Source organism: Macaca thibetana, chromosome 12, assembly GCF_024542745.1.
Source record: "Macaca thibetana thibetana isolate TM-01 chromosome 12, ASM2454274v1, whole genome shotgun sequence".
Taxonomy (NCBI): Eukaryota; Metazoa; Chordata; class Mammalia; order Primates; family Cercopithecidae; genus Macaca; species Macaca thibetana.
Window position 1 is genome coordinate 61343616 of NC_065589.1, and position 13070 is coordinate 61356685.

The 13070-nt window shown below is 36.6% G+C and overlaps 2 protein-coding genes across 3 annotated transcripts in view; one reads left to right on the top strand and one right to left on the bottom strand.

The window, feature by feature from the left end:
- The window catches only part of ITPRID2 (ITPR interacting domain containing 2), a 424384-nt gene that overhangs the window by 365232 nt on the left and 46082 nt on the right, over window positions 1–13070 (bottom strand). The window lies entirely within an intron of this gene.
- CERKL (ceramide kinase like) overlaps window positions 1–13070 on the top strand; it is a 130139-nt gene that overhangs the window by 82500 nt on the left and 34569 nt on the right. Inside the window, exons 3-4 of one of the 2 annotated variants that reach the window (XM_050750563.1) lie at window positions 4127–4258; window positions 11761–11824. In XM_050750563.1, coding sequence (XP_050606520.1) covers window positions 4127–4258; window positions 11761–11824 — 196 coding nt within the window. The remainder of the gene's footprint in view (window positions 1–4126; window positions 4259–11760; window positions 11825–13070) is intronic. The other variant, XM_050750564.1, reaches the window with a different exon arrangement.

A 13070-nucleotide genomic window follows, 5' to 3' on the forward strand; every position in this document is an offset into this window, starting at 1 on the left:
TCTTAATGTCTTCCTTCCATCTCACTTAAATTTTAAGACCATAATCCCTTTTTCCTCTCTTAAAAATTCTCAGCGTTGAAGCTCAATCCATTAGATACCTCTAGCTGGCACTACTAGTTGCAGTCCTGTGCAGACTACTGAGTCATTTTCTTTACTCCTTGAAGACTTAAAGTCTATCTTACTCTCACTCTCTCTGACACTACTCCTATTAAAATATTATGTTTCTTTAACTATTTTTTCAGTTTTTGGTCTCCTCTCCTTCAATGAGGATGATTTCTAGAATTTTGGTTCTCAAAATGTGGTCCCTTTGCAAACATCATCAGCACCTGGGAACCTGTTATAAATATGAATTCCTAGACCACACCCCAGACTACTAAGCCCAAAACTCTGGGGGCTGGAGCCCAGAATCTATGTTTTAAGAAGCACTTCAGGTGATTCTGATGAAGATGTCAGTTCCTTAGATGTTGTTATTGTCATTACCGACAATTTTCTCTGAGACCACAATTTGAGTCTCTGATTTTTCACTAGTTCTCAACCCATTTTAAGTCCTTACTTTCCCCTTGCCAGCCATACATTTGAATATTCCTTAACTCTTCTCTTTCACATACCGTATCCAAAGAGTCAACAAATGCTGTCAGCTATACCTTCAAAATACTTATAGAATCTAACTTTTAACCTCCACTGCAGTCATTCCAGTCCAAGCACAATCATTTCCCACCTGGAGTGTTGCAATTGTTCTTATTTGGTGGCCCTTGGCCCTACTTTATCTACTTTCCACAAAGCAGCCAGAGTGTTTCTTTAAACACCTAAGGTCATATGGCTTCATTGATTGAAATTCACCATGCGTCACCTCTTTCTCTACGAAAGCCAAAGTCCTTGTAAATGCCTGCAAGGCTCTAGGGTGACCTGACCTTCCCTGGCCAGGAAGTCATGTCCACCTTTGCCCTCCCTCCCTCCCACTACTAGTGATCTTCATTTTTATTTTTAGAAGGTATTACATTACCACGTGACATACTCTTGTTCCTTTCTGTCTTGTGCCATTAGAGTGGAAGCTTCACAAGGGCAGAAGCTTTTCTTGTTCACTGACAGAGCCTCCGTTTCTGGAACTCTGCCTTGTACTGAACAGACATGCAGTTATTTGTAAATAAATGAATATAGGAAGATAAATTAAATTTGTGTGTGTGTGTGTGTGTGATAACACTGTCCTTATTGGGACTACCCCTGCTTGAGAAGTAAAGCCGGGCATTCCAATAAGTTTACTAGGTAAAGTAAACTTAATCAGGACACTTAACCTGACACTTGGCCTCTGGTCTTTAAGCAAGTTTCTTTTCCTGTCGCGTTTCATATAAGTAAGCTCTAGGTTACTTTTAGTAAGCTAAAAGTAAGCTTAGTCCTTCATGGTTAAAGGACAGCAATATTGTCCTTTATGGCATTTAAAAAACCCAATCCAGAATCACACATTGCATTTAATTTTCATGCCTTTAGTCTCCATTACAGATGTTGCCCTTTGTATTAATAATTAGAGTGATGAGGGACAGAGTTTAAGAATATATAAATATTTTGTCCCCAACTGACTGTCACTGGATGGCTTTAGCACCCATTGGTGATTCTTGCCTGAATCAATAATTACTGCGATGACCGAAAATAGTGATTTTTCTCTTTATAATTCTTCTATATTTATTAATTACCCTAATATTATTCTATAGAACAGAATGTTCTCTTCTCATCTTTTGTTTGTTTAGTGTCAGTATTACTCATGAAGTTGGGTGTTTTGAAAATTCAATTGTTGTATAATCTATTACTGTTATTATTCCGTTTTGTATTGTCTCAGTTTGGATCTTTCATCTGAGTCCTCTCATGTAAGTAGTATAAAGATCAGTAATAGAGGAACATAGAGTAAAGTGTGAGCAGAGAAGCCTTACTCTGAGACAAACTTCAGAGAGGTGAACTGTGTTGCTGATCAAGAAAAGCTTCACTGAGGAAGTGTTGTTTGAAGTGAGCTTTGAAAAGTCATAAAATTTTGACAAAAGTGGGGATGGGGTAGAGCATAAAGGAAAAACTGTGTGAACAAAGGAAGGTCCGGCAGACTAGGAATTTGGCAATAATACAATGATTCTGGACCTTGATGAGGAAGTTGAAATGGAACATAAAAACCCTCCGCATTTCGCTTCATTTATTTGCTCAGGCAGCTCTCATTGCCTAAAATTTTCACCCCTGCTGTTTTGCTAAAGGGTGGGATAAGGGGTAATGAGGGAGGAAATTTTAGGGGGTGAAAACAGCACAAGCCAAAAGCCCCACTCAGATACTCACTTCTCTTGAAGCCTTTTCCAGATCCCTAATAAGAACTAACCACCCTCTCTGACACACTCTGTTGTACTTTGTGGTACTTTGTGCTTCTCTGTTAACATGCCTCTGTGTTTTGTGCTGTCTGTATTTGTGGATACATCTTCCTCCTTTAAAGTACAAATCATATCTTAATCCCTTGGCCCTTCTACCCAGTACTTAGCACAAATGCTCAGTAAATGTTTCTTTTTTTTTTTTTTGGAGACAGAGTCTCGCTCTGTCGCCCAGGCTGGAGTGCAGTGGCCGGATCTCAGCTCACTGCAAGCTCCGCCTCCCGGGTTTACGCCATTCTCCTGCCTCAGCCTCCCCGGTAAATGTTTCTTTAACACGTGTGACAGAGAAAGGAGAGGAGAGTGATTGGGATTGGGAGCAGGAGGGTTCTGAATGTCATTTTAAGGGGTTTGGGCTCGCTCTTGGCAGCAATGAGCCATAGCCGCCTTTGAACTGTGCAGCACTTATCAGAGCTGTGATGCCAAAGGATGCAGTGGAAGGGGAGGACAGCCAGCATGCCTGGGCACGGTCCCCAAGTCAGAGGACATCAGTGGGAGAAGGCATGGAAGCAAGTAGCTACCATCTTATGAATCTGAGCACCCATTCAAATGTGGCAAGGAAAAAGGAAGGCATTGAGCATGGTTTTGAGGTTTCCAGCCTGGGTGATTGGAGGCTGATGCAGGCTTCTTACCAAAAAGGGCCCTAGGCAGTTTCACCAGGAATGTTTAAGGAGTTTATCATGACCCTATCTCTTCCTCATCTAAAAGTCTTCCTAAAATCAAAACAGTATGTCCTGTGGAAATATTTCATTGTATCAAATATAATGAGAAGTAAAATATTCTCTCTACTTAACGTATGATACACTGACTCCTTGTAGTGGACAATTTTCACTTGTCTTTTTAGTAATGGATTTTATTAAAAATAGATGTTAATAACTGCTTCTTTAATCTTTAAACGTGGCCCTCTGAGAGCAGCTTACCATAAAAGAAACGGTTGTCAGCTTTCTTTTAGCTCCTCAGTCCCTCCTGCCCCTTCATAACAACAGAAAATTTGCTTTGCACCTGCTCCAACTGGGTTCGAAGAGATAAGCATCTTGCAAGCCCAGAAAATTGTAGTATCAAATCTCAGCCCCAACTGTGAGGCAGCACTGTCATCGAATCCCTGCTGAGAGGCGTTGCTTTCCCAATTCCCAAAAGAGTTCTTTCTCCCCGGCCCCTTTTCAGGCTTGAACTCTGACCGAAACCCTCTTTTTAACTCCCAGCATGCACTGCACTTGGTACTGACACTGACCCATCCCTGCTTCCTCTATTCTGCACTGGACTCATCAGTAGGTCAGGCGTTGGTAGCCCCGGGGTCACTGGGGTGCCCAATTCCAATAATGAGCACATTTAGCCAAGGAGAGGAAATGTACCCTTCTATTTGTTACAGTCCATTGCTTTTTTCCAGAAACAAATGCTAAAAGAACATTTGATATATTGTGGTTTGGTAAATACACATATGCACTGCCTAATATTCACAAAGTTGCCTCTCTTTTTTGCATCTTCATAAAATAAATGTATTGTTCTAACTCATGATTTATTTTAAGAGGGATATACCTATTTCACAGCTAGGAAAAATGTAAGTGTTTTAAAATAAAGTTATATTCAGAATTCTCTTGCAATAATTTCAAATAAAAATAGCAAATACTATTTAAATGCATATCACATTCTAACAGACTTGTGTGTCATTTTAAAGGGAAAGAAAAAAATGCTGACAAGGACTTTACAACGTTGTCTTTAAAATTTCTTCTTAGGCTTTCCAAACAGACCGAAGTCATTAAAAATACTCCTTAACCCCCAAAGTCACAAAAAAGAAGCTACCCAGGTTTATTATCAGAAGGTTGAACCTCTGTTGAAGCTTGCAGGAATAAAAACTGATGTAACAGGTAAGTAATTTTCAGAATATAATTTCACCATTTACAAAAATGTACAAAAGCAAGATAACCTGAATTTGTTCTTAATGCAAACTTGGGAAACTACTTGTAATATCTACAGCATTTTTATGTCTTCATAACCTACTGGAGCCAGCTTGAGGGTTACAATTTAATTATTTTTATTAGAATGTTAATATTTTCTCTTTAGAACTTTTCAGATTTTTTTTTCAGACATAAACAATTGTTAGATATAATTCTAAAGGAAGCTGTATACTTGTTTACATCTTCATTGAGATGTTTGCTATTTACATGTTAATTTTGCAGTTAGGCAAGCAATTGATTTTTTGCTCGCTTATATAGTTGATGTCATTCCATAGAATTCTTCCTCGGGTTGTTTTCGTTCTGATTCTGACCCCTGCTGGTTAGGTCAAAACTAAGCACTGAACTGCTGGTTTTATTAATAGATGAATTTAGAGAGGCTAGAAGTTTAAATTTGTTGTCTAAACTAAGAAGTGTACTTAGGTTTGTGCCAAGGAAAATAGAAACTTGTTAATGCTAAAATTATTACATGATTAGTAATATCCTTTTTGATTTTTTGAATTTGGTGGCCACATTTCTTTATTTCTTTAAGACTTATTTTTGTATGGTGGGGAACTGAGTAGAAGAGTCGATGCTATGGAGAATCACAACTTTCCTAACTTTATTTCTATGTGGCTTCACTAACAGTGGAAATTTGCAATAAATTTTAATTAATAAAAAATATTATAAAATAAGCCTACTCAGGGGACAAGCCCAGAGTGCAATTGGAATTTCCTAGTCCCAGTTATAAATTCCTAAGGAAGGGATTCACAGTGATGTGGCCTTACTCAGGTGTAAACAAAGGAGATAGGTTTCAAGACGTAAATAATGTCATTGAAGGCTACACCTAGTGATTTGGTGGATTGAGGTAGAAGAAAGTTCCAAAAAAAAAAAAAAAAGCAAGTTTTGTAGGAAGTTCAGCCCCCATGAAGTGTGCTTACAGTTATAGAGGTTCAAGAGAAACTACCATGAAAACTCAAGGGGAATTTTTGAATTAAAATAAAGTTATAGTGAAGAAATTAACTTTCATGTTTGTGACCTTTGGCTTATTTAGAGGTGATTTACAAGTAAAAGAGAAAATTCAGATTTATGTTTTCTTTCTTTTGAAGATTTCCAAAGATGGCTGAAGGAAAAGTTTGAGATTTGTATTAGGGTGAGACAATTAAAAGTTGAATAAACATGTTGGCATACTAAATGACTATTTTGTGTCGTTGCTTTTACTTGTGAATACTACAAAGCAAGCTTGACATGGATATTGCTATATAGCATTCACTTCAGGAATCTCATTGTATGCTTGCTCTGTGTTCAGCGTTGTGCAGGATGCAAGATCAATAAGATATCATACTTGCAATTGGATGACTTTCTATGTTATTAGGGATTCAAAGAGATACTTAAAATCATTATAGCTGGGGTATACATAAAATAACTTTAATGTCTCAGAGGTGATATTTTGATCGGAAGGTTCAAGAAAAGCATTTGAACTAGGCAGTTTTTAAGAGGGAGACAAAAAATGAGGGAAGGAAATCAGGCTAACAGGCATGTACTGTAAAAGTGGGGCGGGGGAGAGAGAGAGAGTCTGTGTGTGTTACACCCACACGTCTTGAGAGTTTGTGCCATAACTTTGCTCTACTTTCCTCAGTTTTGACATTATCTGAAATCTTATCCTATCATCATAAAATAGCTGCCAGTGGATTTGATCCTTTCTTATTAATATCCAGTGGGATGGGGAGAGGTGTGCATATGTGTGCGAGAGAGACCCAACATGCTTTAATCCTGAAGATGAATTAAAATTTCCTTTTTTCAGTTTGGGTACAGATACTGTATTACTGCAGTCAATCTGGAATAATCATTTATTTAACCATCAAGACTCTTCCCAGGGGCTGAGGGCAGATCCCCTTTTCCTGATGGCTGAAATGCCTCAATTGAATCTGGATTCTGTTAGGGATAAGAAAGGGCAAAATGACTTCTAGGAAAGCTCTCAACAATGTATACTACAGGAGATGTAATTCCAGGTTATGAATGAATCCTAATGTTGCACTCAGCAGTTTACTCATCATGTATTGATCCACAGTTGGTGTAAAATTTTTTTTTATCATAGTGTTGCAATCTGATTTGGCAAGATGACTCCACCAGCAGAATTAAAATTTAAAAGGAAGAGAAAAAGAGATTGGAGACAAGAAAACTGGTATACAAAGCCTGAACTAAGGCAGAGGAGATCATCTAAATGTGCTTTCCTTCTTTCTTGTATTGGAGACAAAAATATTATGTCTAGAATTTTGTTCTCTAAATTTGTAAATATTACTAAGTACCATATTTAAAAATAAAACAATAGAATATTCCATAAAGCAAATTTAGAATTTACTTACATTTATACCGAATGGCTAATTATTAGCTGCCTAACACTCCTCCTACAGGCAAATTTATAAAATTACATCCTTCACTTATAAAACCATTTTAGTATGCATATTGGCTCAGTATTTATGAAAAAATATTTCTTGAATAAACCTGAATATTTGAAAAGTTTTAGTCTTTCTGCCTATCTTACAGTGTTATTTTTGTGGTTGAAATAATATATTTGAAACTTTGTATATTATACTACAGAAAGATGGTCATAATACTGTTTCAGTTTCAAAAATTATGTCATAGTAAGATTGAATTTGTATTTTATTTGAAAAAAAAAAGCATATGGAAGAGTAAAGCAGAAAGAGGACATATCTTCTACATGTCCAGTGGGACATTGTTGTAATGTATCCTTGTGTGCATGGGTGAATCCAAATGGAATTGGAATTACAAAATAAACCCTATATGATGAGTTCATTAGGAAATAGTGCTATATAAATATGAAGTATAATATGAACAATTATAGCTAGATATATACACAATAAGGTATTGTAATTTTTTCATAAATTTATTTTAAAAATGGATCTTACCACATTAATAAAAATATACTTCTTTCAGCTTGGGTTGTGCCAGAATCCTAACTACTTCTGAATATAGATCAGCATGTTTCAAAATATTTGTGCTAAAGTTGCATCCCCACTCTGCTACAACCACCAATGTTGCATCTTATCTAAAATGGCATCAGAAAAACTTCTGGGAGAACCTGGGAAGAATTATTTTTTCCCAATTACCTATTCATACACAAATCAAAGAAGAGTATGAACTATAAGCCCTCGCTGGCATATGATATCATTTCTCTTGCTTCTAAAACAAAGCAGGTTTTAGAGATTGTACCATTAAAGGTGTGAGAGATATTTTGAGGATCAGAGATCCATAGGATAATGCATAGAACAATAGAGTGAAAAAGTTAAGGCAGCAGAGAAATCAGACTGATAAGAACTTTTGAGGCCATATGGTTCAATTTTTTCCTTGTGGGTGGAGCACAGATGTGTGGCGCTCAACTTTGGCTTGGCCACCTACACTAGAGGCAGAGTATGTTGTTACTGGACAGTACTGTTTGACATTCTTTTTTTTAAATTATACTTTATGTTCTAGGGTACATGCGCACAACATACAGGTTTGTTACATATGTATACATGTGCCGTGTTGGTGTGCTGCACCCATTAACTCGTCATTTATGAATGTTCAGAGTTACTGTACCTTTGGGCAGATTAGAAAAGGCACTTCCTCTGTGCTAACTTACAAAAAGTTGCCCTTTCTTCCAGGCTAATTCATCCTTTGCTTATAAAACCATTTTAGTATGCATAATGCATTTAGTATGCATATAGTACGCATAGTATGAAAGTATTTAATACTTTCAAAATATTCATATTTCAAAAATATTCAGCCCAAGGTCACTAGATTCAGCCTAGGGTCATTTGTTAGATTGCAAATTCATCATTCCTGTTGGCCAAGTACCTTCGTGCTAGGCATAAACTGTACAAAGTGAGAACTTGTGAGCTGACATTTGCCTCTTTGTAATTTTTGTCTACTAGAGTTAATGTTATCTTTTGTAGTAATATGAAATCAATGTGCCCCATCCATTGTATAAGAGTCACTGAGATATTTGAAGACAGATACCCTTTCTGTCCCTCATCTCTTGTTCATGATAGGTACTTTCATCGCCTTCAGTTACTTTTTTGCATTAACAGAGCTGTTAGACTTTATCATGGTCATTATCATTATCATAGTCAAAGACATTTATCTGAAGGAAACCTTGATCTGTGCCAACTCAGGGCTCTTGGGAGTGCCTAGTCACCAGATAATTTTACCTCCTGGGCAGAGGTGTCAAGAAAGTGGTGTTTGTTATCATTTTCCTCTTCCTTCTCCTAAAATCACGCTTCTAACATGACTGTTAACAAGTCTCTTTGTAGTGTTTCTGTGGCTGCTTTTGGCTCTACTTGAAGCCTTCCATTTCTTGGAAATGCCTCTTGCCATTCTAAATCTCAACCAGCAGAAAGCTAGGCCATCTAATGAAACTGTGTCACAAAAGATTCCAGTAGCCTGAGACATCACTCCTTCCAATTTTACCTGCATTTTAATGAAAAATCTGAAAAGTAAATGTTCTTGCATCATATCTAGCTAGAGAGAAAGGTAATTCTGTGTAAAAGATTCTTTGTATTACCTCTTAAATAATTATGGGTATATATGGCCAATCCTGTTCCCAACATTCAGATGTGAGTTAGGAAGTTGGAACTTTATACCTGGGGACAATGAAGACTCATTAATGGAGTATATACAAAAAAGTGATATAATTAAATATGTGTCTGAAAATGGTTATTCTGGCTAGAGTTGGGGAGAGGTTTGAGGGAGATAGGATAAAAGGCTATTGTAGTACAGGTGGAGTATCTCTTATCTGAAAGGCATGGGACCAGAACTGTTTCAGATTTAGGATGTTTTTAGCTTTTGGAATATTTGCATTATACTTAACCAGTTCAGCATCCCTAATTTGAAAATCTGAAATTGAAAATGCTCCAGTGAGCCTTTACTTTGAATGTCATGTCAGTGCTCCAAAAGTTTTAGATGTTGAAGCGTTTTGGATTTTAGATTTTCCAGTTACAGATACTTAACTTGTCTACACATGAAAGATACTTAGTGATCAGATCTAGGGAATTAGCTGGGAGAAATGGAGGAATGCTGTGGCATAATTTAAAGACAGAAACAACTGTCCTTGGTCATGGAGTGGTTCTGGAGAGTGGAGGAAAGGGACAATATAGAAAGAAGTCATTTTCCTGTCTTGGAGTAGATGATGGAACACAAAAAGAACAATATATTTGAGAGAGAATATATTTGAAGGTTTACATAATGGATTTTCTTTTGAGCTTATTAAGTTTGAAGTACCTACAGGACAGGAAATGACATTTCAGTATCATATCCTGCACTAGAATTTTATCACCAAACCAAGAAATATTTATGTCCAAATCAAATCTCACCTGATTTTATTTCAGCTGATTTTCTCATCAACATTCAGTATCAACCTTAAGACTTTCTCTTGTGTTCCTGAAGTTACATTTGCACCGAAAAGGGGAGGGGGACATTCCCAGCAGTGAGAACTGTGTCCAAAAACCTGTAAATTGTGAAGACTTCTCATCTCCTATTTAGAGAGAGCACAGGTTGGCAATCTCATAGGAAAAGGCAAATAGATTGAAGAAGAGGCTAGGTTACATTTTTTGAAATTACATTTGTCTGGTAATCCTCTCCTTATGTTTGTTTGGAGGGGGATGATTTGAATCTGGCTGTCACTGATTCCAGGGCCCACAATAGCCTGTCTAAATACATATTTGGTCCTTTCTACTATATCTAAATAGCAATCCAGATCACTCTTTATCCTTTTGCCTAACATTGTTTTTTATAACCACCTATTACTTCATATTACAATTCATCATTTAATTAGCGTATATTGTCTATCTCCAGAATGCAAATTCCTGAGGCCAAAGACTATTCATTTTGTTCATTTTGCTAATATAGTTTATAAATGTGGATAGTCAGGTTCTTTTCATTTTGTTTCTCTGTTCCAGATCTTTGATTTTATTGAACTTTTACAATGTTACTTAAAACATTGCTGTTTTCAGACAGGTTGCATTAGTGTATAATCAAATTCCATCCACAATATCAAAACACTATCACAAATTTAAAAAAGTAAAAATAGCATTTAATAATAACATAGTTCTAAAGCTCATTATTGGATTTGGAAAACTTTACCAGTGTAAGCTTTTGTATAAAAGTAAGGCTTGGTAAACTGATTCTTAGCATAAATATTTTTTCATAATATTCTTAATTATTTTTAATGTGTATATGTGACATGTTTTATTTTGCATTTTAAGGTTGTAACTACTTGCTGTAGTTATAAATGAATGATCAGCACACATCTTCTATGATAACCTTTCAACTTTATTAATATTAATATTTTTATGTAGTTTTATTATGGCTTTCTTCTGATTAGAATTTAATATAGAGAGGTTTTATTCATGTGAGTGTTAATGACATTTTGAATAAGCTATGGGAGAATTACAATGTAACACTGCTGGATACAGAATGATTCTTTGAGACACCAAGACTAATAATTTTTAACAATATCTAAAAACATTGTAGGAAAAGCTTGAACCATGCTGGCACCAGGGACAGACAGGCATGAAAGATTAATGTAATCTTGCATATAATGACACACATTCTTACACAGAAAATCCATCTGCAATGTCATGTCAGTCAGCAGAAATCTTTGATGGGTGGATACAGCTGGGCTGTCTCTTCTGGCAGAGCTGCCCTGGAAAATGCTAAATGTGGTTGTGATGCTTGGTGCCATCTGCAATGTGCCCGTTTATCCTGTCTTCACTGGCATTTACAATACTGCATAGGGCATCAGTGACTGTGGAGACAGAGATATGGAGTGACAGATTCATTTCCTCGGAGGGTCTGAGCTCTGGTGGGCCAGTGTGCCACCCTCCTTCTTGGGTCTGGGTCTCCTATAATTGGTGTTGGCTTTACTTTGTATTTTCACATCCAACTCTTCCTCTTTTTAGTCTAACAGTTCCAGTACACATTCTTCTGGTTTGTAAGTCTTACACTAACCTTTCGACTAATTTATTCATGTAAGGTTGCCAAACTGATTTAACATTGACTGTTTGATGCCAGCTAATATACTTTATTTTCAAAATACTGCTCCTCCTAAGCCTCTGATTTAAGGGACATGTGTCTTATTTAGAGAATACTAAACAGGCACCAGGATAAATTCTGTAACCACTATGCGTGGGATATTCCCAAATGACTTATGTAGTTGAAACAAATATATGACCTTCTTTTACATAAAGCTATAAAACACATCAGGCCACTAACACTTAGTCCTCTTGCCCATGATTAAAATATAAATATTCAAGAATAAATGTTGTTTTATGACTCGACCATATGTTTATTATATTATTTTACCAGAACAAGTTAAAAAGTGTAGATCATTGTTTAAAACTTTCACTTTGTCTATGTGTGTGTGTTTTTTTTAATAGTAATGGAATATGAAGGGCACGCTCTGTCACTGCTTAAGGAATGTGAACTCCAGGGATTTGATGGGTAGGTTATATTATTAATATATATCATGTCATTTATGTATTAAATGCCTTCAGTAGTTTTAGCCACGTATTTGGAACTAACATTTAAAAATATTTGTAATGTATGTACTCTGGCTTTATCTTGTTCATAATAATTAATGATAATATGTCATCTCTCAGGATCTGGCATAGGAAAGCAAAGAGAGGAATCTAATTATAAATACTGGGAAATGATAGTGTACTACCCTATACTTATTAATGTGCGTCCATTTGCATCTCTAATTATTGGCTTTTACTATGTATCTAGAAAAGTACTGATGGAAGATGTTATACTGGTCACATGGCATAACTATATGATGATCCTCTTTTACAAATTAGTTGATAGGTTTAATAGCTACCCATTGGTTAATTTGTGATAGATTGAAGGAAGATATTTCATAAATACAAGTAAATAAATACATTATTTTCAGAAAGAATAAGAAAGAATTTTAATTATCTCGGCCGGGCGCGGTGGCTCAAGCCTGTAATCCCAGCACTTTGGGAGGCCGAGACGGGCGGATCACGAGGTCAGGAGATCGAGACCATCCTGGCTAACATGGTGAAACCCCGTCTCTACTAAAAATACAAGAAAATTAGCCGGGCGAGGTGGCGGGCGCCTGTAGTCCCAGCTACTCGGGAGGCTGAGGCAGGAGAATGGCGTGAACCCGGGGGGCGGAGCTTGCAGTGAGCCGAGATCTCGCCACTGTACTCCAGCCTGGGGCACAGAGCAAGACTCCGTCTCAAAAAAAAAAAAAAAAAAAAAAAATTTTTAATTATCTCATAATGTAGTGACTACAATAGAGGTATGTTATTCACAGTGGGCATTGGAAACCATTGTTTGCAATACATTGAAGTGTATAGAGATTGTTCACTGGCATGCAAACATTAGAACCAAGGCAAGTGATATAAATTAAATTGCGATTTTTAAAAATTAGGTTTTTAAAATTTGCTAAAGTGTTGGATTGATGTGTAAGACTAAAACGTATTATATTCTTTTAGGGAAGATTTTTTTACATGAGTAGATATTTGAGAATTTAAAAAGTTGACAAGTGTGTGAATTATTTGTGTTACATGGTGACGGGCAGCGGGCAGGGGCAAAGACCCATAAGGTCAGGAAAGGGAGTTAGATCTGTCCTTTCACCAAAGTGAAAGGCATTAACTTTCCCAAAGAATGATTTGAATGTGTTGGGGAGGGAAGCGATGCAATCAAAATCAAGTATTGGCAGGGC